This window comes from Hipposideros armiger, unplaced genomic scaffold, assembly GCF_001890085.2.
Source record: "Hipposideros armiger isolate ML-2016 unplaced genomic scaffold, ASM189008v1 scaffold_152, whole genome shotgun sequence".
NCBI lineage: Eukaryota > Metazoa > Chordata > Mammalia > Chiroptera > Hipposideridae > Hipposideros > Hipposideros armiger.
This window is the reverse complement of record NW_017731502.1, coordinates 745,404-771,123: the sequence shown is the minus strand read 5'-3', so window position 1 is coordinate 771,123 and position 25,720 is coordinate 745,404. Positions and strand designations below refer to the sequence as shown.

Sequence of the window (25,720 nt, the reverse complement as noted above, 5' to 3'; positions counted from 1 at the left end):
TGTTCTAAAGCCCTTACTACACTAACCCATTTTGCAGATGAGAAGACACAGGTTTACAGGACTTAAACTGCTTGCCCCTAAGATCATGAGGGATCCAAGCCCATGGGGATCAGGGAGGGGCAGGGTGGGGCCCCGTGGCAGGTGAGGGTGTCTGTTCCAGCCAGCCAGCCCTAGAGCTGCCAGGTGGAGATGGAGCCTCGAGGGGCCATTGGAGGCTCCTCCCTTGAGAGTGTGCCTTTTTTTCACTCCCCGAACTGCCACCAAGGCGTATTATTGGAGCTGCCAGCAGGGAAACCATCAGGAGCCCCACACAGAAAATTTATTCTTCAGGAGCACCCTATAAAGTGTCTAATGGATTCAATGAGGCATAAAGCAGGAGTGAAGGGGGCAGGGGGAATAAAGGGGAAAGATGTGTGAAAGGGAAGAGGCCCAGGAAAGGAACTGGGCAGTGCTGTCTCTCGGCCCTCAAGTGGCCTTTGTTGCAGCCTGAAGCAAGCAGGGAACGGCGTTGGTGGCAGGGCTCTCCCGGGCCGGCTTGATGTCTGCATTCAGAGAGGAAACTAGAGCGTTCATGAGATGCATGCAGAGAGCCCACGCGGCTGCGGAGAGATCCCCAGAACCCGAGGACACCCCAAACTGCAGCCGACCAGGGGCCTTTTGTGCCGAGTTGGGCTCACTTCTCTCACAACTGTGGTTCAGGGAGAGCCGTAGATTGTAACATTAAGTCAAAAGAGTTTAGCATCTTGATTCAGCGCTTTCTTTGGCCTTGAATGACAGCGTTTCACCTTTAGCGGGAACCCTGGCAGCAAGGAAGGTTGGAAAGGAGAGGGAAGCTTTGCGACTCAGTAATACCGTCTTTATTAAAGCACAAAGGCCCCCCAAAGTCTGAGTGGCTGCTGTGTGGGAGGGGTCCTGCAGGGCTGGCTGCCTCCTGAGAAAGCCTGTAGTAGCACTGAGAGGGGCCCTGGTGAGAGGAGGCGCTGTTAACTCTTACAGAACACCTCAGGCACCTGGCACTGTGTGGAGCCCTCCACCCCCACTCCACGCGCCTGGGTCTCCCTGGGACACGGGCACCGGCTTTGCACTCAACCTGTCGAGACCTAGTGCAGTGCTGCTGGAGGACTAAGCCAGAAACAAGCGAGGTATTTCTTTGGTGCCTACTGACTATTAGCACTATGGTAGGCACCAGGGGGATGGTTAAAAGGCTTGTTAGCTGTGTTTCCCGCCCTTACGTATTGTGCAGAGAAAATAAAGACAGTCCTGCCCCACTGCTTGCCGGCTATGTGATTTAGTGCAGGCCACCGTGACCTTCTCTAGTTGTTCACATGACTTCATCTCTCCGGCCCTCAGTTTCCCCTTCTGTCAAGGTTAGCGTGACAAGTGCAGTGACAGGTGAGGGGGCTGTGCTGTGTCAGTAGTGAGAGAATGATTGAGTCAGGGTGGGGGTGGGGTCTGGCAACCAGAGCATGCTGGTGGGGGAGGAGGGAATGGGGTCAGCATGTCCAGATGCTCCAGGCAGGGGTGATGCGACGTGTGGGCCAGTTCTGACAGATGTGCTAGGTGCAGTGAGGAGCAAAGGCCCAAAGATGTGTTTGGGGGAGCAGTGAGAGATGACATGAGCCTGGGCCGAATGGGCAGCATGCAGCCAGATGGCTAAGCAGGGGGCTTGCATGTTGTGGAGGCACCTGCTTGCTGTCAGCATGGAGGCAGTTGGCCAGCTTGCCCCAGGGCAATCAGAATTGACAGGGAGCCACTGTCTTCCTCTCGAGCGCCTGCTAGATCCCCCCTTCCTGCCTACCCCCGCTGCCACCTGTGTCAGTCAGCATTCATCCAGAGCAGCAGAACCAGCAGGAGATATGTATTAAGACATTTAGTATGGGGAAGCGGTGATCATGGGGGCTGGCTGGACATCTGAAATCCATAGGGCAGGCTGGAACTCGCCAGCAGGAGCCCACAGCGTTGCCCAGAGGCAGAAGTTCTTCAGTAGGGAAACCTCGATTCTGCTCACAAGGCCTTTCAACTGATTGAATCGGGCCCCCACCCCCAAGGTCATCTAGGATAACCTCCCTTACTAAAAGTCAACTGATTATGGACTTTAAGCACATCTACAGAAACCTTCATGGCAACACCGAGATGCGTGTTTGAATGAATGGGGACTGTAGCCAGCTACCTTGCACGTTACAGACCCTTCCCAGCACCTTCAAGTGTGGCCCCTCACACCTGGATGACGGACGACACAGCCATCCACCCCGCCATGCTCCCTGCCCAGGTCCAGGCTGCTTGTCTCCAGCTGCTAGACTCAGCTTCCTTAACCATGGCTTTTGTTCTGTGACCAACCCTCAGAACTCTCCAGTAGCTCTCCATCACCTACAGTACCTACACCAATTTTAAAAAATTGCCCAGACAGTATTATAACAAAGCAAAAGAATAGCCTCCCCAAATTGTTCACATGTTGCCCTCTGATCCTTATACATGGATAACCATAGTTTATACCTTGTTTGATCATAACAGGATAGAATTCAATATTTTACTTTTTTCACTTAATAGTCTATCACACAGCATTTCCACCTATTTTTTTAAGTTCCATTGGTTAAATACCTATGACATCATCAACTATTCCATGACTGTTGGACTCCTAGGATATCTAGTTTTTCACGTCATTGAAAATACTTAAGGAAATATTTTGTTCATGTAGTTTCTCTTCCCTATTATTTTGTTAGGAAGGTTAAAAGGTATGAAACCTACCAGAATCGCCTGTTTATCCCCCCAGAAAATCTTTGTCCACTACCTGCCTCCCCCAGTAAGACTGGGCCTCCCTCCATCTCTCTCCTCCTGCCTGGATGCCTTTCCCATGGCTGAAGGCCTTGCTTACATCCTATCTTGTCATTTGGGAAATGTTAGGATTAGACGGAGGATATTTAAGTCCCTCACTCACCCCAAACAATGGTTCCCTCAGGCCTGCCTTTCTGCCTCTCCCCCACTTAAGGCGTGTGCCCCCCCGTTTTTCATTGGCACTGGATGGGCGCAACGTGGCCTCCGGCAGCTCCCGCTTTCCTGTCCCACCTTTTTCCCAGCCCCCCTGCTGTCTGGCTCCTCCAGGACGTCTTCACCAGCCCCTTCCACGCGCATCCTTTTGGGCCTTCTCTTAACTCCCTGTGGCTCTTGCAGGCAGCAGCAACCAACTGCCCTGAGTTTGCCTCTCCTTGTCTCATGACTGACATGTTTATGGGCCTGGGGAGAGTCCTTACCCTGAGAGGCAAATATTTATTAAGCTTGTCCTGTGCCCGGGACTGCAAATATCCACTCTAAACAAGTTTAGAGGCTAAAGTATAAGTAGACAAGTAAACAGGCAGTTACGAAACATCCCTGTGCCTGGGGTAAACTTGGTTCCAGGGAGGCAGTGACATCCAAGCTGACCGTGAGGCATGGATGGTTATTAATTACCCAAAGGCAGGGGAGAAAGGGGACTCCACAGGAAAGGAACCAGGTACAGTGGCCAAAAGCTAGCTGCATCCTTTTCCCCTCCTGCCTCTCTTCCTTTTTCCTTCCCTCTTTCTCCCTCCTTATATATATGGAGTGAGCATCCATTGCACGTCAGGGGCTCTTACCATTTCTTTGTCCCTAGAGTGAGCCACACGGTAGGTGCTGGGAACATGTCCCTTGTTGGATAATTCAATCAGTCAGCAAGTGTGTGATGCCTATCATTTGATTGATTGAGGTGAAAGTTCCAAAGTACTTCCTGGCAGTAAACAACCAAGCCCTCCCCTACTCCCCAGCCCCCATGGCCAAGGAAACAGGAGAGGAAAAAACCTGTCTTAGGGGAAAGGAGTGAAAAATGAGACAAGGTCGATAGGAAGTGTGTGTGATCCCATGTGCAGCTGTAGGTACAAGACACTTTTCTGAGGATGAGAAGCAAATGGAGGTGGTCGCAGGTCCAGCGGGCTGCAGCGAAATGGGGAGGGGGTCACTGAAGCAATGGAGTTAGACTGACCCAGGTTCAAAGCTTGGGTCTTTCCTTGTGAGCTAAGGAGGCATCATTTACAGAGCTCCTATTGTGTGCCCAGCATTGGGCTCAGTCATCTATGTTTCTTATTTAACCCTCACAACAGCCTGTCCAGTGAGTGTTAGCAAACCCACTTTATTAATGAAGATACTAAGGCCCAGAGAGGTGAGTGATATGCACAGGGTCGCACAGCTAGTGGAGTAGTCAGGATTTGAACCCAGGTCTGTCAAGGTGGACCCCCAAACCAGTTTTCTTCCTGCCAGTGTATGTGGAGCTCTCAGTAAGTATTGGCTCCCTTCCTTGCCTGGGTGAACATTCACCCACCCACCAGTATAAGTGCTTACTGTGTGCCCAGCACTATTGGTGGGCAACAGGGAAATAGATAAGGAAGCAACTCATAATCAAACAAGATGTGTTTCAATAGGTAAATGCTCAGACACACCACAAAGGTCATGGTCTAGGCAGGTGCTGTCCCCAGTCTGGAATGAATCATTTGGAGGTAAGATGAGAGAGCCAAGTTTCCCATGAATACTGTCATCAATCGTTTTTGTCTATGGTTTACAAAGACAAAGTAGAGCTAACCAACATTATATAGTCACCACAAATGCAGCGACTGCGGATAGGGACTGATAGAGGGTGTTACATTGGCTATTCAGATTCCACGGGTGGCATTGCTGTTAGCGACCTGATTTTCAGAAATAATGAACAATGTTTGGTAAAGTACTGAATAAGAGAGTACAGCCTTCCCTCAATGTACATGGCAGTTGCATTTCTGGAAAATTTAGTGTGCATTAAGATGAGGTAAAATATACTTTGAGGTTCTATGTAAAACAGAGTTAGATTCTAGGGTTCATAATTATAATCAGCTCCCCCCACCACGCACACACATGCACACACACGACTGTCTGGTGGAACATTTGGAAATCACGCGAAACGGCAGCTGTTGTGCAGGGACTGTCCCATGTACTGCAGGATTACAGCTTTCCTAGCCCTTGGTCATTAACATTGCACCTGAAATGGCCCCACGTGTCTCCATGTTGTCCCTTAGAAGACAGTACTGCTTTTGTGGCATCCACCAATTCACATTCTGTCTAACCTTCACAACAACGCTTTGAAGTAGATATTTTTATCCCCACTTTATGGATGTGCACATGAGGCTGAGAGAGGTTCCGTGACCTGCCTGCCCACCGTCACAGAGCTGGGGCTGGAACCCACTCTGCTTTTCTGCTTCACAGTAGCATTTATACTGTGTTATAGAACCATGTGCCTTAAGATTAATTCACCATGCATTTATTAAACACCTCCTGGGTTCCAGGCACCCTGATAAGGCCTAGAGACACAGAGGCAAATAAATATCTAAGATGTGGTCCCTGTGCAGTATGTGGAGTGGTTCAGAGAGAGAGAGAGACAGACAGACAGAGAAAGAGACACAGAGACAGAGAGAGAGAGGTTGTGTGGCTCAGGAAAGTCATAGAAGGAAGTTCAGTGTGGCCAGGGCAGGCAGTCCTCGAAAGGAAACCGAGGGAGACCAGCTGGATTGGTAGCCAGGGGCCAGCTTATGAAGGGCTTGTAGGTGAGCATAATGATATGTTAGAGACCTGGAAAGTCACTCAATGGCTTAAAGCAGAGGGACAATGTGACCAGGCTGTCTTTACAGAAAGGTCACTGTGAATGTGTCGTGGGGAATGGGTAGCCAGGAGCGAAGGCTGGATTCCATGTACGGGTAGTTCCGTAGGAGATGGCGGCAGCTTTGAGATGGGGGAGAAGAGAATGGGCTTGAGAAATAAGCAAGTGTGAAACAGCCCTGTGACTGAACGTGGAGGGTGAAGGAGAGAAGTCCAAGGTGAAACCCAGGTTCCTGGCTTGAGTGATTGGTGGCGTTGCTGGGTGAGACGGGACGAGGTACAAGGAGGAGGTTTGGATAGAGTTGAGGGAGATCTAGGGGACCCATTACATTTGTGATGCCTGTGGGACTGCATGTGGAGACATTTGGGTGACAGATGGAGATGGAGCTCAGGAGAGAGGGATGTACAGTGGAGTCTTGAGCATGTACGCTAGGATTTCTTTACCTGGGACTCACGAATGTTTCAAGGGGCCCCTGGACCCCTTAGAATTGTATAAAAATTACAGAATCATGTGGATATGTACACTTTTCTTGGGTGAGGGTCTATATCTCTGATTTTCGAAGGGGCCTGTGTTCCTTAAAAGATGAGAAGCCTCTGATATGCCATATTTCATCCGACCCAAGTTACACCTATTAAGGTACACAGTACTTCCCAATGAGAATGTTTACCAGAAGCAAAGATACTTGTAGTTAATCTGCTGTACATTTTCTCAACGTTATTCCTGTGGGACACATAAAGGAACCATGCCAGACTCTTGTCACTTTTAGGTTTTGGGTTTTTTTTTTATCTCTTCCAAAGGCATTGGCAGATTCTTCTGTTTATAATAGCAATCAATTTGCATGTTCCACAGTAACAGCATAATACAGCTTTGTCTACTTCTGGGTGACTTTCTTTCTTAAATCCATAAAGTACTTGGTCTTTTCTTTGCAAGAGAATGTGGACTCATGACCATTTATTTAATGATGTGTATTTGCTTTACATTATCAACTTTTACCCCCACCTGTGCCTGTGCCTTTCTGCAGAAACATGGTGTAATCTTTTAAAAAGACATTCTAAACATTCAAATAGCAAATTGATTAAAATTAATTTAATTTTAACCAACAAAAGCTCATAACTCAACCGAAGTGATAATAATAGGAACAGCTGTGACCTAGGTCCCTTACACTCAGGGATCGGTAACTACATTGTGACTGCCACCTGGGGACATCCTGATTTCAGAGATAATTACGCACACAGTTCTAAAAGCACACATTGTAGAATTGATGTAATTGAAGCTCTCGGAACAGGTGGGACAGCCAGGGAGCAAATTCAAGAGAATGGCAGAGGGGTAAAGATGGGACTTGGGGAGCTGAGAAGAGGACCCTGAAAAGGAAGCTGAGTTCTCTGGGAACTAGAGAAAAACCTGGAAGGTGAGGCCTGAGGAAAGGGGGAGAGGGAGAGAGCCCATTAGAACTGGCCCTGCCTGGTGAGAGCAGCTTCGGTGCAGCAAAGGGGCTGGGTGCAGGGCAGTGGGCCTGACTGCATTTCTCCCTTTCAAAGGCTTTATTCATGAAGAAGGATGAGAGAGAGAAGCTGAAATCAAAGATGACAGAGTGGAGTTGACACCATTATCCAAGAAGGGGACATAGAAGGAAGCATGGCTTTGGGGGAGAAAGTGATGGTTTTGGTGTTGAGCATGTGGAATTGTAGGTCTTGGTAGGAAATCCAGGTGGACAGACACATAAGGGAGTTGAAAATATGGGTCTTAAACTCCAGAGATACTACTGGGCTGGTGGAAAGATTGACGATCATCAGCACATCGGTGGCTCCAACAACCACAGGAGACGTGTAAGAAAACCAGAATGGGTAGAGAGAGAACGGAAGTGGGATGAGGCCAGACTTCTGGGAAGCAACTTAGAAATCTGCAGAGAGCAAGCCACCGCTGCGAGAGCCAGAGAGCAGGACTCGCTCATCTATCTTCATGTCCTCTGTGCCTAACACAGTATCTGGCACATAACAGATGCTAATCAAAGTTGGCTGATTGGTTGATTAGTGGATGGGAAGAAAGAGCAAAGAAATGAACCTGTGAAAGAGACTAAAAAAATCATGAGGAAAGGAAGTGAAAACCAGAAGCGTCTAATGAGGGAAAGTTTTAAAACTGGAAACTGGGAGGACAAGCACTGAGAAACTATTAGATTTGACTTAAATAGAGGGTCCCTGGTATCCTCCAGGATGGCTGCTGAGTGGGGAAGCGGGAGGAAGACGGCAGGTGGTCATCCACTGAGGCATGAACAGGAGGCGAGCATAGATCCTTCTTTCAAGAAATGAAGCTGTTTTGGAAGGAGCGTGTTGCAACCAGCCTCAGTGGCCTGGGAGGGATCTGTGTTGGCTCGGGACACCTGAGGAAGGGCCCAGAAGAGCCCCAAGGCCTGTGGGATGGATGGGAGGCAGTCTGTCTTAGCTACCAGGCGATGTTTGCAGGATCCAGGGAGGTCCTTGCTCTTCCCGGCTGCAGTCACACTTCCTGATCATCAGCTTTCTCCTCTCCACACCTCTGTCACTATGAGTGTGTTAAAGACTAGTGTAAGAGAACGTGGGGTGGTGCTTCTTGCTGACAGCCTGCCCGCAGTGGTAAATTCCTGCTCAGGATTTAATGGTGTGCTTTAATGGTGCCTTTGGTCACCATAGCGACACCAGCCTTCTAGTCCAAGAGAGATGGATGGGGTTTAAATCATTATTAGCCAAGGTACCCAGTGTGTTTTCCAGGCAGTAAATAATAGCTCCTAATGCCAGTGTAAGCTTGGCTGGGCACTGCATTGAATATTTATGTTGCTTGGGCTTGTTTGGGGATTTGTTTTCATTTTTGTGGTCTTTATGGTGGAGCTATGTAAAAACCAATAGCATTGACTCTTTAGCTAATCTTAATTCACCATGACATAGGCTTAAACAGTAGACTCCCCATCCAGTGATTTTTAGGTATCCTGTGGACAAGGATTTAAATCGGGCTCAGCCATCTTAACGAGTTTGGTTGCTATTTAAGTATCTGATCACCTCAGACCCAGCTTGCCTACCACACGCAGACCTTGTGTCTTTTCCTGGAGGTGATGTTTCCAAGCTGAAGTGCCCCACGTGCTCCATGTCCTGACCCTTCTTGCTCTAAGGAATATTTACACAGTACATTCTAGATCAGGACTCTCTGCAGCCACAGGGACAGCCTAGCCCCCCTTCAAATCACAGCTCCAAAAGGACCTCTCTTGCCACACCTCATCACTCCTCGTGTCCCTGAGCCCCCTCTGCCTCCATTCACTGTCTAGTCTGTCACTATGGCCATCTGTGTCTAGGTTTGGCTTATACACCGTTGCAGACAGGGTACTGGCTCATTCATCAGCATGGTCTCCCAAACCAGCACAGGGTCCTGGCCCACAGTGGGCTCAATAAATGGCTGGTGAATGGAATTAAACAGAAAGTTCTTTACTCCTAGGTGCAGAGGCTCAAGGGATACCAGAGATGGTTTACACTGAAGGCCCATTGCAGACACTTGGAATTATATCCTCTTTTGATCTATTCATTCTCACTGGGATCCTGAGGGCTGAGTGTGTTCATTCATCAACTATTTACAGCCTATGTAAGCCTTTGTGAGAAGCACTCAGAGTCTGCAAAAAGTGAAAAAGGCCCTTACCCTCCAGTAGTTCCCAACTGAGAGGGAAAGGCAGGTGTATAAGAAGGTGGAATGAAACACTGGTGAAGTAAAAGAAGGGGAGCTGTTCACTAAAGGCTGAGGTGTCCCGTCACTGGGCCTGGTGCTGTGTAGACATTGGCTCATTTAATTCTCACACTTCCATGGAGAGGTGGAAATTGTTATCCACACCCCATACATGTAAGAACCTGAGGCTCAAAGGGATTGAGTTAATCTGCTATATCATTATCCCCATTGTACAGAAGATATCAAGACCTAGAAAGATTGTAACTTGCCAAAAGTCAGCCGCATACATACAGAGTGCCAGAGGCTGGATTTGAACTTGGTTTTCCTGAAGTCAAGACAGATCCCCATATTTGTATGCTGTATTTGCTCAGTGTGCAAGAGACTATGAAAGGAGCATTTCATCCTGCCTGAATGACCTGGTGCTGAGTCCTGGAAAACATGATAATTGAACTGGTCTTGAAGGTTGGTAAGATGTTGGTAACTGGAGAAGAGGGAAAGGACCTACCAGGTAGAGTGACAAAGTCAAAGGCTTGCACCCAGGAAAGGTCAGGGTTTGTTCAGGGAACACAGGAAGATGTGGTGTGAGATGAAGCTGGTTGGATTATGGGGACACTTGAATTCCCAGTGGGGCTATGTAGTGGTTTGAATGCAGGCTTTGGAGTAAGATGGATCTGAGCTTGAATCCTGCCGTGTTTTGATCTGTGCAACCATGACCAAATAGTAAACTTATGGGTGCCTCAGTTTCCACTTCTGCAAAATAGGAATGATAGTTTCTGTCTTGTAGAACTGGATCACATAGGAATAAAGCATGTAAACCCAACAATAAATGTTAGTCCCATTCTTATCAGGTATGTTCTGGTCTTCCAGTTCTCCTGAACAGAGCACTTTTCCCTCTTTGCCCTCTTCCTTCCTGATTCTTAAACAATAAAGTCATGGAGTCTCAGGGTTGGAACAGACTATGGGTGTAGATGAGCTTTATGGCCCAACCATCAGCAAGAAGAAAAAGTGACACCGTTCCCTGGACTCCTAAGATGTTTGGTTTCATGCCCACCATGCTCCAGCCTCTGAAGATGTGCCATTAATCTAATCCTTCCCTCGTGACCTACCAGGGCTGGCAGTGGCATTCTGGGATCAGTATCTAAGAAGTCTCAGCAAGTTTCCCTCCATAAGCTTCACCTGATCCCACAGCAACTGCATACCCCTCAGTGGGGAACCCCAAAGCTCCTTCCTTGCTGGGTTCCTGGAGCCTCACAAAGATTAGCGAAGCTCACTTTCCTCGGCTTCTCCTGAAAATCTGGCCTCCCCCCTTACAGGGCAAGCTCCATCCCTGTCATGTATGTGTCTGTGTCTGTGGTGACAAAGCAAGGGCCAACCCTTCCCTTCAACCAGTTTTTGAGTCCCTTCTATCTATATAAATACCTGATTTCATCCTGGTATAATTTCTTCCATCCATCTAAGTACTGTCTGCATTCTGGCCCCTGAGCTGCCATAGCTGTTGCCTGGAGTTGGAACTCCAGAGGATTCTCATTCATAGTGGCCACTTGGACTTATTCCAACACTGCCAGTGTCTCCCATTGTCAGTGAGAGGCTCCCATGAGGAGTTTCAGGAGTCACTCCCTATCCCCCTCTATAACACAGGCCAGGCTTACTCCAGCCCCTCTGTTTGCATTCTTGAACCCCCAGATATGTTGTTCTCTGCCAGACAAAGCCACTCACTCCCTGGGCTGGAAGGGTGCTGCTTACTGACCCAGTGATGATGGGCAACAAAGGCAGCTACAATCTTTCCAGTTATTGAGTGGTGTCTGTGTGTCAGGTGCTTTGCACAGTGATCTCTAATCCTGACGTCAACCTTTAAAACAGGCATTATCCTCATCTCACATGAGAAGGAGATGAAGGTTCAGGAAGGACTCAGAGACCTTCTAACACATGCACATATCTTTGTACTTGATTATGGGGTCCACACCAAATTTGGCTATCCACCCTGTCAGGCTCATTCTAAACTGTGACAGAGAAGGCTAATACTATGCCTTACAAAGAAATGGTGATCTATTTGGCTGGTCTGTTCTACCTGCTCTTTTAACTTTACTGACTAGAGGCTTTCTGGTGACTTCCTGGCTCTATCGTTGCCATTCCTGGCTGACTCCAGGTGTAGAAGGCTGGTCGCTCTAAAGAGTCCTTCTTCAGGTTTCTCAGTTGTCCTCAGAATCGTCTCTTCATGTCTGAGTAGAAAGGGATAGTGTAGATCATCTGGGCTAGTGCCTTCATTTAATGAAAAATGATACAGACTTAGAACAGGAACAGGACCTACCCAAGATCACAGAGGCAATTGGTGGTGAGATATGTAGGTTACATGTTTGACTTCTTAGAATAAAGTCCTAAAAGAGCAGTAGCAGAAACAAGACACTTTATTTCTCGCCTATAAGAGTCCAGGCATAAGCTGCCTACTTTCAGGGACCCAGACTCCTGTACTATTCTCTTGCTCTGCCTTCCCTTGGGTGTCACCCTTGTTTCTATGGTCCAAGATGGCTCACTATTGGTCTTCATTCCCACCCATGGGAAGGGCAAGAAGGGAAGGATAGGATACAGCCCTTCCCTTTAGGAACATGACCTGGAAGTTGTACATAGCACCTTCATTTGTATCTGATTGGCCAGAACATAGTCACATGGCCACACCTACCTGCAAAAGAGGCTGGGAAATATTGTCTTTATTCTAGAAGGCCATGGGTCCAGTTGAAGATTAGGGGTTTTGTTACTGCAGAAGAGGGGAGAGCAGATCTTGGGAGAGGAATCATGATCTCTGTCACTTTGATAGAATGGGGACTAGAACCTGGCTATGTAATCCTGTCCCTCATGGCCTTCCCTTCTCAGCCCAGCTCAGGGATGATGCCATGAGATGCACCATGGATCCCAAGGTGGGCCATTGTTTTAGTTTATTCTTTTAGGCTCCACACATGGCTAACTTTCATAGATGATGACAAACCATTTGTCACTGCACAAAAATTTTAACTTTAACTCCTTTTGGACATATACCATTACCTCCTTGAATAGTGAATATCTTCACTATTTTCTTGTAAAAACATGACTCCACCCACCTATTAGAATTTGGATGCTTAAAACAGATAAAAAGTTTTTATTTACTATTTCTGTTAGAACGGTCTCTGAACAACCCCTCTAAAGGTGATAGAGATGGTGAAGAGGCCAGATGTGTCCATGGAGACCTCCCTTCTTCAGATTTATATTCCCCCAGAATCTTGTTCCTGGAGGTCAATAACATCTTAGTGGAGGTTATACCAGACCATTTGTTGCCTGAATAGTGTCCTTACCTGGGAATTCAGGTTGCACTCTCTCAAAAGCCAAAGCAGGGAAAAATCAGTTGGTATTCAGAAGAATGATTCTGTAGGGATTAGAGGTTCAGTACCATGCTTTCCAAGTATATGGGGTGGGCAGGTGTACTCCAGTCACAGAGGTAAGCCTGGCTGGAAGGAAAATGGGGGAGGGCTGGGCTAACACAGTGTTTCCGAGGTTGGGGCTATTGGTGATGATGAGTTGCTGCCGAAAGCCAGGCAAGCTGAACCCTTGAGGTTAGGGACAGACAGAGGAGAAAACAGGATGGCAATGTCTGGCCAGGTCTGCAGCAGAAAGCATAGCACGTGTGGTGGAGAAAGCAGCCTTTGGATCACTTATAGCTCTGTGACCTGGAGCAAGCCATTTCAATCTTTAATCCTTGTTTTTGGGGTTTTTTTTCCCTGCAAAAATGGGATAGAACTATTCAAGTGGTATGAGGATCAGTTGGAGATACAATATGACTCATCTCTGGTACCCATTAGGTGTTCAATTAACAGCAGTGTCCTCCAAGGCTCTGGTTAGCTAGCTGGCTCTCAGAAGGCTCAGCCCAAATCATTGGCAGGACCATGGATAGCTCCAAGGAGGCCTGGCCTTTCTTTTTAAACCAGCTTTGTTGAAGTATAATTGATGTCCAAAAATAAAACTGTACATATTTAATTCATACAATTTAATGAGTTTGAACATATGCATATACCCCTGAAACCATCACCACAATCAAGACAAAACACATCCATCACTTCCAAAATTTCCTTTATGCCCTCCCCAACTATTTTTTTTACGTTAAGAACACTTAATGTGTTATCTGCCCCCTTCACAAATTTTTAAAATTTGTTATTAAATTATAGTGGACATACAATATTATATTAGTTTCAGATTTATGATATAGTGATTAGACATTTATATACTTTACAAAGTGATCACCACTATAAGTATAGTAACCATCTGTCACCATTCATAGTTTTTACAATATTATTGACTATATTCCCAATGCTGTACATTATATCCTCGTGACTTATTTTCTCACTAGTCGTCACATATGGAAACAACCTATGTGTCCATAGATAAATGAATGAATAAAGAGTATGTGAGATACACACACACACACATACACACACACACACACATACACATACATACACACACACGGTGGAATATTACTCAGCCATAAAAAGAATGAAATCTTGCCATTTATGACAACATGGTTGGACCTAGAGGGTATTAAAGTGAAATAAGTCAAATAAAGAAAGACAAATACTGTATAATTTCACTTATATGTGGAATCTAAAAACAAATAAAACAAATACAAACTCATAGATATGGAGAACAAATCAATGGTTCCCCGATGGGATGGGAACCATTCCCCATAGAGGCATGGGCGACAAAAGTGAAGGGGATTAAGAAGTCCTGGTCTTTTGAGGAGGGTTTCATTTGACAATGGGCTAAACACCGTGGTTGCTGGGAAGGATCTCAGGAATCCATCTAGTCTTTCCCACAAATATGAGGAAGTTCTTTCTACTGGTGGTCCACAGGATGATTTTATAAATCCAGATTTTAAAACATCCAATCACATGATGAGAGTATGCCCCCTTCATGTCTCTTACGGTGAAAGGCACAGGAAGGTGCTGGCTTGTTGTTTAACGCCGCTCTGACACTTGCTACTCTTGCTGTTGAACAAAGAAAAGACAGTGAAGACAAAGAGTCTTTGACTAGAATTTAATCACGTTTTATTTTTATTGCATTTTCTTTTGCATTTACCCTCTGTCTATGGTAAGAAATAATGGTTGTTCATTGTGTTGATTCAGTTTTCTTATTACATATATTTAATGTAAGAGAGTATGTTGATTTCTAGAAAATACTAAGTAATACAAAGGTATTTAGGTATTTATGTATCTGCACCCCATACACACACACAAAAAAAGTGTTGGAAAAATGGTACAAGAGGGATTGAAGTTTGGATGAGTTTTTCTCCTGCCTCTTCATAAATGGTAAAATGCCAGCCCAGGGAGGGTTTGGAACTTGACCAAGTTATCCAGCTCATTGGATCTTCTGACCGTGTGGTCCTGGGTTCTTGCTTCTGTACCACCCTGCTTTCCTGATGCCTTTTGACTAGCACTCAGCTTTCCAGGTGACCTCATTATCTTGGAAAAATTAGGGAGGAGCCGCCCTTCCAAAACTTTTCTGGTATTCCCAAAGATCAGACAATCTCCCTTCTATGAAATAAATAGCTGTGTCCTCGAAGGAGGGGGAAAACACCCCACAATTCCTGTATTGGAATGCAAATGAGCAATTAGACTCAATTAAAACAGGATACAGTATAATTACCACCAATTGTGCTAACCTTTATATTCAGAAGGACTTGACCTGCTAAAAGGAAATTAAACAATAGAAAAACCTCTTTCCTAACAAAGGGGTGTGCTTTGGGCTGGAGTCTCATTTCAGGAGCTTGAGAGGTTTGACAGAGTAGACCACCCACCTGGATCTGAGCCACCCTTGGCAGCGACCACGCACAGCCAGGCTTGATGGTACCTTGTCAGTGACCTTATTGTGCCCATCACCAAACACTGTGTAATTTAGCATAATGCCTGAGCCCTGCTTGGCTCTTCCAGACAAATCCTGGGACCTCAGACGTTTCGAAAGGGACACTGAACTTTGCTGGGAAGCATCTGAAAGCTGAACTTCCTTGCCCTCCACATCTGAACTCTTTAATTTAAAACCAAATCTTGTAATTTCCTTTAAACACTCCTCTTAAAATCTGATTCAATTTTCTGAATCCCATTTTATGTGGCTCCAGCATTTCATAGGAACAAAGCACAAAGTGCTGCTCTGAAGACCTGCATTCTTACCTCAGGGCTACAGGTCTCAGTCTGCTTATTTGTTCATCCTGCCAACAAATACTTATTGAGCACCTTCTGTGTACCATTTACTTCCCTGGATACAGCAGGCAAAACAAAAGACAAAACTGCCTTTCCTTGTGGAACTTATATGTTCGAAATCTTAAACTTGCAAGGCAGTAAAACAACAGCTGATAGAAAACAGCTATAGTGCTGGGAGGATGCTGGAATGACGGGGGGATGAATGTCGGAAAGGGGTCAAGGAGGACGTGGCACTTCAGTCTCTCAACAACATTTGGGCAGATGGCACAGTTAATAGGCTAAGAGGGTGAGACTGAGATACTGCTGATTGACTGAGATACTATTCTTGGCCTCGGCCACCTGACATACAGAGGACAATGATATCACAACTGGAAGCCAGGGCCCCTGACTTTGAGGAGTCCTCAGCCTTGTGAGGATTAACTCCGTGGGTGGCCCAGGAGCTGGGGCTGGTCATTATGGACAAAGGGAAGCATGAAAAAGCAAGAGGGCCTGAGGAACCTGGCATGTTCCCCAGCGCAAGAAAGCTGGCACAGTGGAGAACAGAGTGGGTGGGGAAGGGTTGAGACTGGTCAAGCCACACAGCAAGTCAGGGCAGAGCCAGGACTGGAACCTAAGGTCACCTGACTCAAAGCCCAACCCTTTGCACTCTACCCCACAACTGTGAATGTGGGGCTGGTGAGGGAGACTCAGAAGAGCAGGAAGACACCTGCCAGGTTTGTGTGTTTGAAACCTGGGCTGCAATGTGGACAGTGTGGGGCTGTCACATGATCAAGAAGAAAAGTGATGAAGGGCCCTGATGATGGGGATGAAGAGGGGGTGTAATTTCAGAACATAGTTGGAGATCAAGTAGGCAGGACTTAAAACCACTGATTGAATATGGAAGAAGCTCAACAAAGAGATGAGGCTGACTCCAGCCTAAGCACCTGGAGGACAACCTGGGGATTCCTAGACATCCCAAAGGACAAGATTCGGTGCCCTTTTCCACATCCCTGGCTAGTTCCACATCTTTCTCACCTGACTCAGCCTCTCCCATTTCTACTTATTTTGGAGACCCAGCTCCAACCCCACTGTCAGCTAGAGGCTGAATCTCTTCACAGAGACCCTTCCAGCCTGTCTCTCTCTAGCCTCCTTTTCTGGTCTCACGCTGCTTCTGTGGGTGTCATGCATCCCACATTCACTAGTTCTTGAGCACAACACCTGGGTCTTACCATTCTGAGGACAGGGATAAAGGACCTGCAGGAGACTGTGAAGGCATGAAAGAAAAATGGATGAGATCGAGGGTAGCCAAGAGTGGCTTTCTTCCCAACCGGTTGTGGAGACTGCTGGGAGTCCTGTGGAGGGTCCTGATCTAAGATCAATTAGTGATGTCTGCAGTGAACACAGAAGGGATGTAGCAGTGTGCACACAGGTTATGTACAACCTCTATGACAAGATCGGTATTGTTTGGACAGTGCAGCTATTCTCAGGAAAAATCAAAGATGATGTCCAAGTATCTGGTATGGCTGAGAGTAGAAACAGGTTAGAAGGAGCTTTTAGGAGAGCTGGGACCAGTGACAGATACAGGCTGTGCTCAACATTGCATTTTCAACCTTCATACCTCTCTCCACTTGTGTGCATTGCATCATGGTGCCCCTACACCTTTTGTACCCTGACTCAAGGCTCTCAAACCTCAGCTCGCAAGGGAATTTTTCTAGCTAACACCTGCCAGCCAGTGGTTCCATTTTGGCAGCCTAATTCGTTGTCTGCACTGTGGTCTTTGTGTAGTTCATCTGCATTCTTTATTTCCCTTATGGTTTTATAGAAGGAGTGTAAAAATTAAGGTGTGGATACCAGTGGGTGGGAGTGTAATCCTCCTAAATGTAATGTAGGAGAGCCTTCCTTTAAAACTCTAAACAATGGAACTGATTCAAAATCATCAGCAGCCATTTAATAAATGATGCCACTGTGGTCACTGAGGAACAATCTGCTATATATGTTGCCAGGGGCATGGTGAGGGTGCATTTGCCCAGGTTATAAGCGACCTCTTAATGACATGCCAGTGGCCTAGTCCACTCAAAACAGACTGGGCAGAGCATGACCAATGAGTTTAGTCACGTCCAGGTGGTCCCACAGATGAAAGACACATGTCTATGATTTTCAGTGTTCTTATGTCCTACATGGTATAGTTCTTTTCCATAAGTTTTGTGAGCATTGGGGGTTAAGATAGTTCAACTCCAAAATTCTCATTATTCAGGTCCTAGGCATACTCGATAATTAATCTCCTACCACACAACAGAGATGAAAGTGGAAATTATTCAATGAAAACAATCAGTTCTTAGCCTGACTTTTCATACACTTAAGCTGGTTGACTGAGGGGATTCATTTTGAAGGTAGAGAGTTAAGGATTTACATGAAATGCTGAAGATCTATGATAGATTGTGCCTACAAAGCCCAGGGAAGCAGAGACTTTAAAGCACTGTTACTCTCTGGGCAGATACCATCAACCTTGTTGGCTGCTGGCCTCTAATTTATTATTATTAATATCAACTGTTGGTCTCATTATTATATATTTGATTTGTGTTCACCTTTTCTGGATTATGTTATACCAGGGTGCCAAAAATATGTATACACATGACTTGTATTCATCTTTTGTTATCGGTATATATTATTACAATTTTAATACAGCTTTTTTTTTTCCTTTCTTAAAATATGTATACATTTTTTTGGCACCTTCTGTATATAACAGTGAGAGATTGGTTATACTGACTCCTGACCTATTGATTGAGCAGATGGTTGATTTGGAAACGGATGCTGAATTGGTGTGGCGGGGCTGGGAGTGGGCTGAGGATGGTGCCACCATTGTAGGTTAGGGACAGTGTCTGGATGAAGTAATCCAGCCTTCCAGCCTGTATCAGCAGGACCCATTGACACCAGCCCCTCCTGNGTTTTAGCAGCATCTTCTTAATCTGAGTCTTGGCGGTTGAAGAGCTGCTGAATAGGATAGCGATGGTAGTTATCATTTCTTGATGCCTGATTCTTATGTCATACTCTGTGCTTTATTTAATTTAATTTATTTTATTTATCTGATTCACTCAATCAGCAAATAGTTATTGAAAATTACTATGTTCTAAACCCAGGGGCTAAATGCTATATAATTAAATTCTCACAACCAATAAGATAAGTCTGTAAGGTTCTGTGACCATGAGAGAGGTCCTATCTCACAGCTGCCAAGAATTTTAAAACCTATGTCCTAAAGGTTTTACAGATGAGGGCATTGAGGCTCTGAAAGGTTAAAGCCCTTGCCTTGTTCTTGCACAGGTAGCACTTGAACTAGGAGAGTCTGACTCGGCCGTGTAAAGAATACAGTGCTGAAAACTCTGTTGAATCTGATTTTTCTGGGCTCACTCTGGCTCTACCCAGCCCTGGTCTAGCAGTCCTGGTTGTGACATCTTGGAACATGGCAGACCTACATAACCGCTTTGGAAGAATCCTAGAATCTCAGCATTGGGCGGGTTTAGTCCTCATCCAGTGCAGGCATCCCCTCTGTAGTAACCTGGCCAGCTGCCAATTGACCCCTCCTGTAACAGGGAAACCCCTCAACTCCACTTTGGGACAGTTCTCTACTCCCCTGGTTCCCAGTGTTGACACATTTTTTCATTCTTTCTTAACTTATCTGCTCTAATTTATCAATCCCCCACTTTGAGAGTGTCCACCAGTGTTGAACACACTAATTTAAATGGAGCCTAAACAACTGAGGCACAAGGCAGCTTCCTCTGGGTCAATAGAATAGCCTCCAAGGTGGGCCCCTTCCTCACACAGAAGACAGGGAGCTTTGAAAAAGGAATCCCTGTTCATGCAAATCCCTGCTGTTGTTCTTTGAAGGTATTTTCTTTTAATGCTTTGAATATATTTATAATAGCTACTTTAAAGTCTTTAATAAATCCAACATTTTCCTTAGATATAGATCATATTTTCCTGGGGTTTTTTTGTTGTTATTTGTTTGTTTGTTTACATGACTGGTAGTTTTGGGTTGTATGCTGTGGATTGTGATTGACTATTGTGCACACTATATTGTAGACACTCTGGATTCTGTTGTCTTCCTTTGAAGGATGTTGGCTTTTATTTTAATCAGTAGTTAAATTACTGACTCGTCACCTTAGGTTCAACTGTATGTTGAACTGTATAGGTTTCCGCTCTTGTAAGCTTTTAGAGGGCAGGGTCCAATCTTTTATTCGTCTGCTGCCCACTCGTACGTGTGGTAAGGTTAGCTGAAACAGCACATGTAAACTTCTCTGGGTGCATAGAAAGAGCGAGAAAATAGAATGAGTTTGGGAGTGAAGAGGAAAGAAGTAGAGATACACAAATAACCTTGATTTTGGGGGTGCAAAGCAAGAATGGAGTCTGTCTGCCAAGGATGATGGAGGCTTTGCAATGTCATAGGAGATAGGAGAAGCAGCTGTGATAGCACAGGTTTATGGGCAGATGTGACTGACTTAGTGCCATTGTGTGGGTTTGTCTCGTTATTTCCAGAAGCCCAAAAGGCACTACAGACAAAAGAGACAAAGAGACGTCAGCAAACATTCAAGATGCACCTACTGTGTGCCAGGCCTGACCATGGGGTGGGAGTATGAGGGATAAATGAATCAGATAGCTTTTTTTCCCTTGAGGAGTTTGCAGTCTCATAGTGGAGAGAGAGGTGTCACCAGGGATGGCTGCAGCAGGGGCTGGTGACAGCCATGAAGAGTGATGACACCAGCTGCATCAGCACAGGAGAGAAACAACTGCCAGCCTGTCTCCAGAGACTCTTAGGCTGTTTTTGTTTGTTTGTTTGTTTTAGAATTCCAGCCTTTTGTTCATTCATCTAAGAAGTATTACTGAGCACCTACTGTATGCCAGGCATTGTGCGAAGTCTTTGCTTTTTATTTATTTATTTATTTATTTATTTATTTATTTNGTTGTTATTGGTATGGTCCATTCGAGTGGCTATGAAGTGGCTGCATTCATACCATCACTTTCCCTCTCTTGCCTCCTCAGGGGCTCACTTGGCTGGAAGCCTGGGGAAGGGCTGATCGCTAATGCTGCAGGCTTTAGACAGAACCCCTAAGCCGCCCTGTCTCTCCTGCAGCCTGAGGGGCAGCCCTGTCCCCGAGACTCCAGTGATAGCTGTGTGGGTTGCATGTTACCATCAGAACTTGACTTCTCTGCAAACGTGTTTGGGTTTCGTGTAGTCTGGGGCCTGGGGCCTGGGATGAGGGGGCTGGTGCCTGTGCAGGTCAGCAGGGGGAAGAAAGGCGATGACCCACAGGAGGAAGAAAGTCCCCAGGGTGCCTTCCTGTCCCATAGGACGTTCTTCTCCCCACATCTCAACCAGACTAATAAGGAACTCCATGCAGCCTCAAGACCTTTCCATGATCCAGGATCTCCATGCCAGTCCTGGCTCCAGCCCCTCTTCCCTAGTGCTTACAAGGGGCTCAGACACACATATTTGCTGTCATTTACATTTCTAAAGGGACACAGGGTGCCTGACTGGTGCACAACTCCTGGGGCCTTAGACAAGGAGACATTCCCTTTGAGGGGCCCTCCTGGCTTGTGTGGCAGGGATACCACATAAAGGCTAAGTGTTGAGCGGAGAGCAGGTGCATTCCTAATGGCCCCCTCCTCCTGTCTCCCTAGCCAGTGAGGCCAGAGAACTCCAGAAAGCGGGTAAAGAGAGCTCAGTTGTGCAGGGCCTGCGAGCTGAGGAAAATATCTTCCTCGTGGTATATATATAACCATGAGGTCAAGAGAGAGAGCCATGAAAGCCGTTAAGGCCTAAAGGGCTGTGCACCCTCCTGCTGTAGTGTGAGGGCTTCCTGACCACATTGTTTAAAATCACACCCCTGTCACACACACCCCTCCCACCCGCACATCCTGTCCAATTTCCTGGCTCTGGTTTTCTCCTTGACCCGTGCCAGCATCTCAGACACTGGCTATTTTATATCAGTCCTTCCACTTGCTAGCATGTAAGCTTCATGAGAGCAGAGAATTGATCTGTTACATTCGCTCTTAGATCTCCAGCCCCTGGGACTGTGCCTGCCAACAGAGCTCAGTAAATATTTTTTGAACTAATGAATAAAGGACAGTTTTTGGCAGAGCCTGGGTGACTTTACGGTGACATAGCATACACTGTGGTTGTCAGTTTGCTCTCTGGAGAGAGGGGTTTGGGGTGCTGTGGAATCTGGTGTTGAGAGAAGGAAATGTGAGTCACTCCACTGCCCTTGACCAGTCAGGTGGCCTTCAGCCTGTCCCTGTATCTCTCTGGGCTCAGGGCTCACCTGACCGTGGGGTTAAGAATACCTACCGCACAGGGCAGCTAGGCAGCGAGTGTGTGCGTGAATGTGAAAGCTCTCCTAGTCCTCATTTTTGGTGCCCAGCCCAGGTCCTGGCACACAGTTAGGGCTCCAGGAACACCAGTGGTGTTCCTCATTTCGCCTCCATGTCACTGGCGCTGGGCAGGACAAGTCAGGGCCCCACAGCCCGAGGAGGAGGCTTTGAACTCGGGACCGAGTGCCTTTATTGTGGATCCAGTAAATTAAGTTTCTCGTCAAGAACTTGAAACGACACAGCAGCTGGCCTTCTTTGTCCCCTGGCAACTTGCATTCCGTGGTCTGTTATGACTTTCTAAACATCTATTTGTCTTCACTGACAGCCCTGTGTTCTCTCTGAAGTGTGAAGTGCTTCCACTCGATTTTTGTTTTTCCCCTCAAATTTTTATTTTCTATCTTTTCAGTCTTTGGAGAGTGGAGGGGGCTCTTGCAGGAAATCACATTTTCCCTGCCCCAGATTCCTGCCAGTCTCACTCGTCATTGTGTTTCGAGTGTGTGTTTTCAGGGCAAGAACAGAAAGGCCTGTCACAGATCCAGATTGCGGGGTCTGCTTTCCCAGGGTGTGTACACGTTCCCCAAGTCGGCCTCCTCTATGGAGGGAACTGGAGCCTGCAACTAAGACGTCCAAATGAGGATGGGGTAGAAGGCTGCCCAAGCAGTGAGAGGACCTCAGAACACCAAACCTCCCCAACTTCCCCACCCCACAGGAGGACAAATCGGGGAAAAACAAGACCCTGGTTTAAAACCCTACCTAATTATATATACATATAGTCTCGGGACATGGANGTCGCCGGCAACTCACGGCAGCCCAGCTCCAGGTTGAGCTGTTGTTCAGCATCTTAGCTGTGGAGGGCAGTGTCACTGGCCCTTATATGTGGGATCCGAACCAGGGTCCTCTGGCGTCCCAAACCAGTTCTTAACCATCGCGCCACTCGGCCGGCCCTCTTATTTCTTATTTTTGAGGACTGGATTCAAATTGCTGTTCTGTCACTTACCAACCAAATGATTATGTTTGAATTTGTATAAAGTATAGCCTCTTAGTTTTTAGTTAGTAGCTTACATGCAAAACAATAGTAGAGGGTTGTTTTGTAAACTTTCTATCCCTTCAGTCCCTCAGATGTGTATCTTAACCGTTCTTCAATGAAATAATAGGGCATTTAAGCCAAAGATTGTTATGTGCAATACTATAGTGTTTCTATTTCGCTTTTCCTAGGGCGTTAATTTGTATGAAAATAAAGCGAGTAACAAAAGAAAAAATTTAAGACGGAATGCTGTATAAATGTAGCCATTTCTTTTGTTATATATACAGTGCCTGGCATCTAATAGGATTTTATTTTCTTCTTCCTCTGTCCCCATTTCCCACATCCTGAATTCTTCCTCATCTTTTACAGGCCAACACCTGGACCACCTCCTCGGAGAAGCCCTCCCTGATGGCCCCTCTGTTTAGCTACTCTCTTCTCTGTGCTCTATCCCCCTTCCCACTCCCCTGATGACATAAGGCATTATCTGCCTACTTATATGACTGTCTTCCTGCCAGTGGGGAAGCCTCTTGAAGTCCATCCTGTGACTCATTCTTATTTGTACGTTCCAGGGTTCAGCTCAGTGTTTGGTACATAGGAGTGTGTTTCTCATAGGAGTAGGTAGACCAGTGAGTAAATGAATAAATGAATGAATGGCGTGAAGGGCTGTACCACTGGTAAAAGAAAGCCTAGGTTGGAAAGGGGTGAAAGGCTACAGTAACATTGGAGGAATTAAGATTGTAGGTCTTAGAGCACAGGTTTTTTTTTTTATCTGGGGAATTGGAGTCTCTGAACCATCCAAAAGCTTATACACATATCTGTGTCTTTGCATTCTTGGGGGAAGGGGGAGAAGGGCCATAGCTGTTGTCTGAGTCTCAGAAGTGTCTGTGGCCCCCCAGATGTTGGCAAGTTGCTGATCTAAACAGATACAACAGGCAGGTCCCACCTAGATGAAGGAACCAAGGGATTGGGAGGAGAGATTGCCACAAAGGAGAACAAAAGGGGAACTGGAGGGGACGCTGCGTCCTGCAGGGACCTCAGGTTGGGGGCATGGCCCCCAGGACAGGAACCCCAGTGGTCTGTGAAGGTATTGCCCTGTCTTTCTAAGCACCTCTTTGTGAAGAATCAGGGAAGATTTTGTTCCTTTCACTGTCTTTGTTCTAACTGTGAATCCATGGGCTGAAGGGGCCTGTCAGGTTCACTAGCCCCAGTTACCTGCCTCCAAGCAGACCAGACTGAAAAGATTCCAGGCAAAACACCGGGTCTTTCCTGCCCCACACAGCTCTCCCTTCCCTTTTCTATCATATCCTGTCCTGTCTTATCCATGGCTATGAAAACTTGATTTTCATTAAGGGCAGTGTTTTTTTAAAAATGTGGATCTTGGCCCGTTGGTGAATTATGATGCAAATTTAGAGGGTCATGACCAGCTCTTTAAAAAAAAAACCCAAAAAACAAAATAGAGTATGATATGTAAATGAAATAGAGTATGATAGAAAATGCTGAGTGTATCCCATATGTAAGCATGACTGATTTTGTGAAATTCCCTGTTTCGGCTCAGTATGTACAGGGTTGTGGTAAAAAATATTTGAAAATCAGTGATATCAAATACCATTGTAGGCACTCAATAGATACTTGCCGAAAGATCCAGCCCTTATGGGGATGGTGGTGAGAGAGGAGGCGAGAGACTAGTCTGTGTTCGGGGTTCACTTCTCATGGCTGCTCTGGGAAGCCCTTTGCTCTCAGTGAGGTGATAGGGGCCTGCCCTGTTGCCCACCTCCGTTACCCCTTCTTGATTCTTGTGTCTCCTCTCCTGGGCAGGTGGTATACGTCACAGCGACATTTCCCTATGTCATGCTTCTGATCCTCCTGATCCGAGGGGTCACGTTGCCTGGGGCATCTGAAGGCATCAAGTTCTACCTGTACCCCGACCTCTCCCGGCTCTCGGACCCACAGGTAAGAGTCGTTTGCTCCATGCACAGTTGCCCACCACCACTGGAAAACCTCTGCCTGCCCCTAATGCCAGACACACAGAGGCCTCATGGCCGGTCGAGCAATTGGAAGCCTGTAGACCCCTTCTCAGAATTATAATTTTCATTGCACAAATTAAATTCTAGTAAATCAAATATATTGAAATACAATCAATCACCAAAACGTTAAGGAAGACATTTGTTTGCATCATAATAGTACATGTGCTTCTTTGTCAGCACATTAAATAGCAACATCTAGCGGTAGGTCTAATAATTTCCATGATTTCAAAGCACCAATGAGGATAAATGGTATTTGGAGGTATTTATGTTATGATAGGAAAATATCTGGGATTTGTACTGCTAATAGTACTGTGTTGCCTGTAGTCATAATTGAAGGAAATACTAAATTTGAGTTAGAGGTTATTGAAAATAAAACAGGCTTTTCCTCCACCCAAGATCACAGATCTTGGCAGCCGTACATCTCAGTGAGAAAAACTGGGTCTTTGTTGGCAATCGATTTTCTTTGTGGGGGTGACTCACAGGAAGAAATAATTGGTGAAAAAGTTGTCTTTGGTGAGGCACTGGCTGTTCTGAATAGTGGGTAGTAAATGTTTATATAAACTTCTTGAAGCAGGCACGTGGTGCTGTGCCTGGGGTAATGTTAGACAAGAGATGAAAACAGAGGTTTTCATCTTACGGCCCAGAGGTTCTCAACCTCCGCTACTTGTTAGAAGCACCTATAACACTTCTGAAAATCCCAATTTTCAGAGCACAACCCAGACCAATTAAATTAAACTTCCTGGGGCTGGATCTCAGGTATCAGTATCTTTTAGAAGTCCCCACATAATTCCAACGTGTGAAA

At 46.2% G+C, this 25,720-nt stretch overlaps 1 protein-coding gene across 1 annotated transcript in view; it reads left to right on the top strand.

Annotated features, from left to right (window-relative positions):
- Positions 1-25,720, top strand: part of SLC6A11 (solute carrier family 6 member 11) — a 151,247-nt gene that overhangs the window by 50,286 nt on the left and 75,241 nt on the right. The window contains exon 6 of the mRNA XM_019651107.1: positions 24,710-24,844. Coding sequence (XP_019506652.1) covers positions 24,710-24,844 — 135 coding nt within the window. The remainder of the gene's footprint in view (positions 1-24,709; positions 24,845-25,720) is intronic.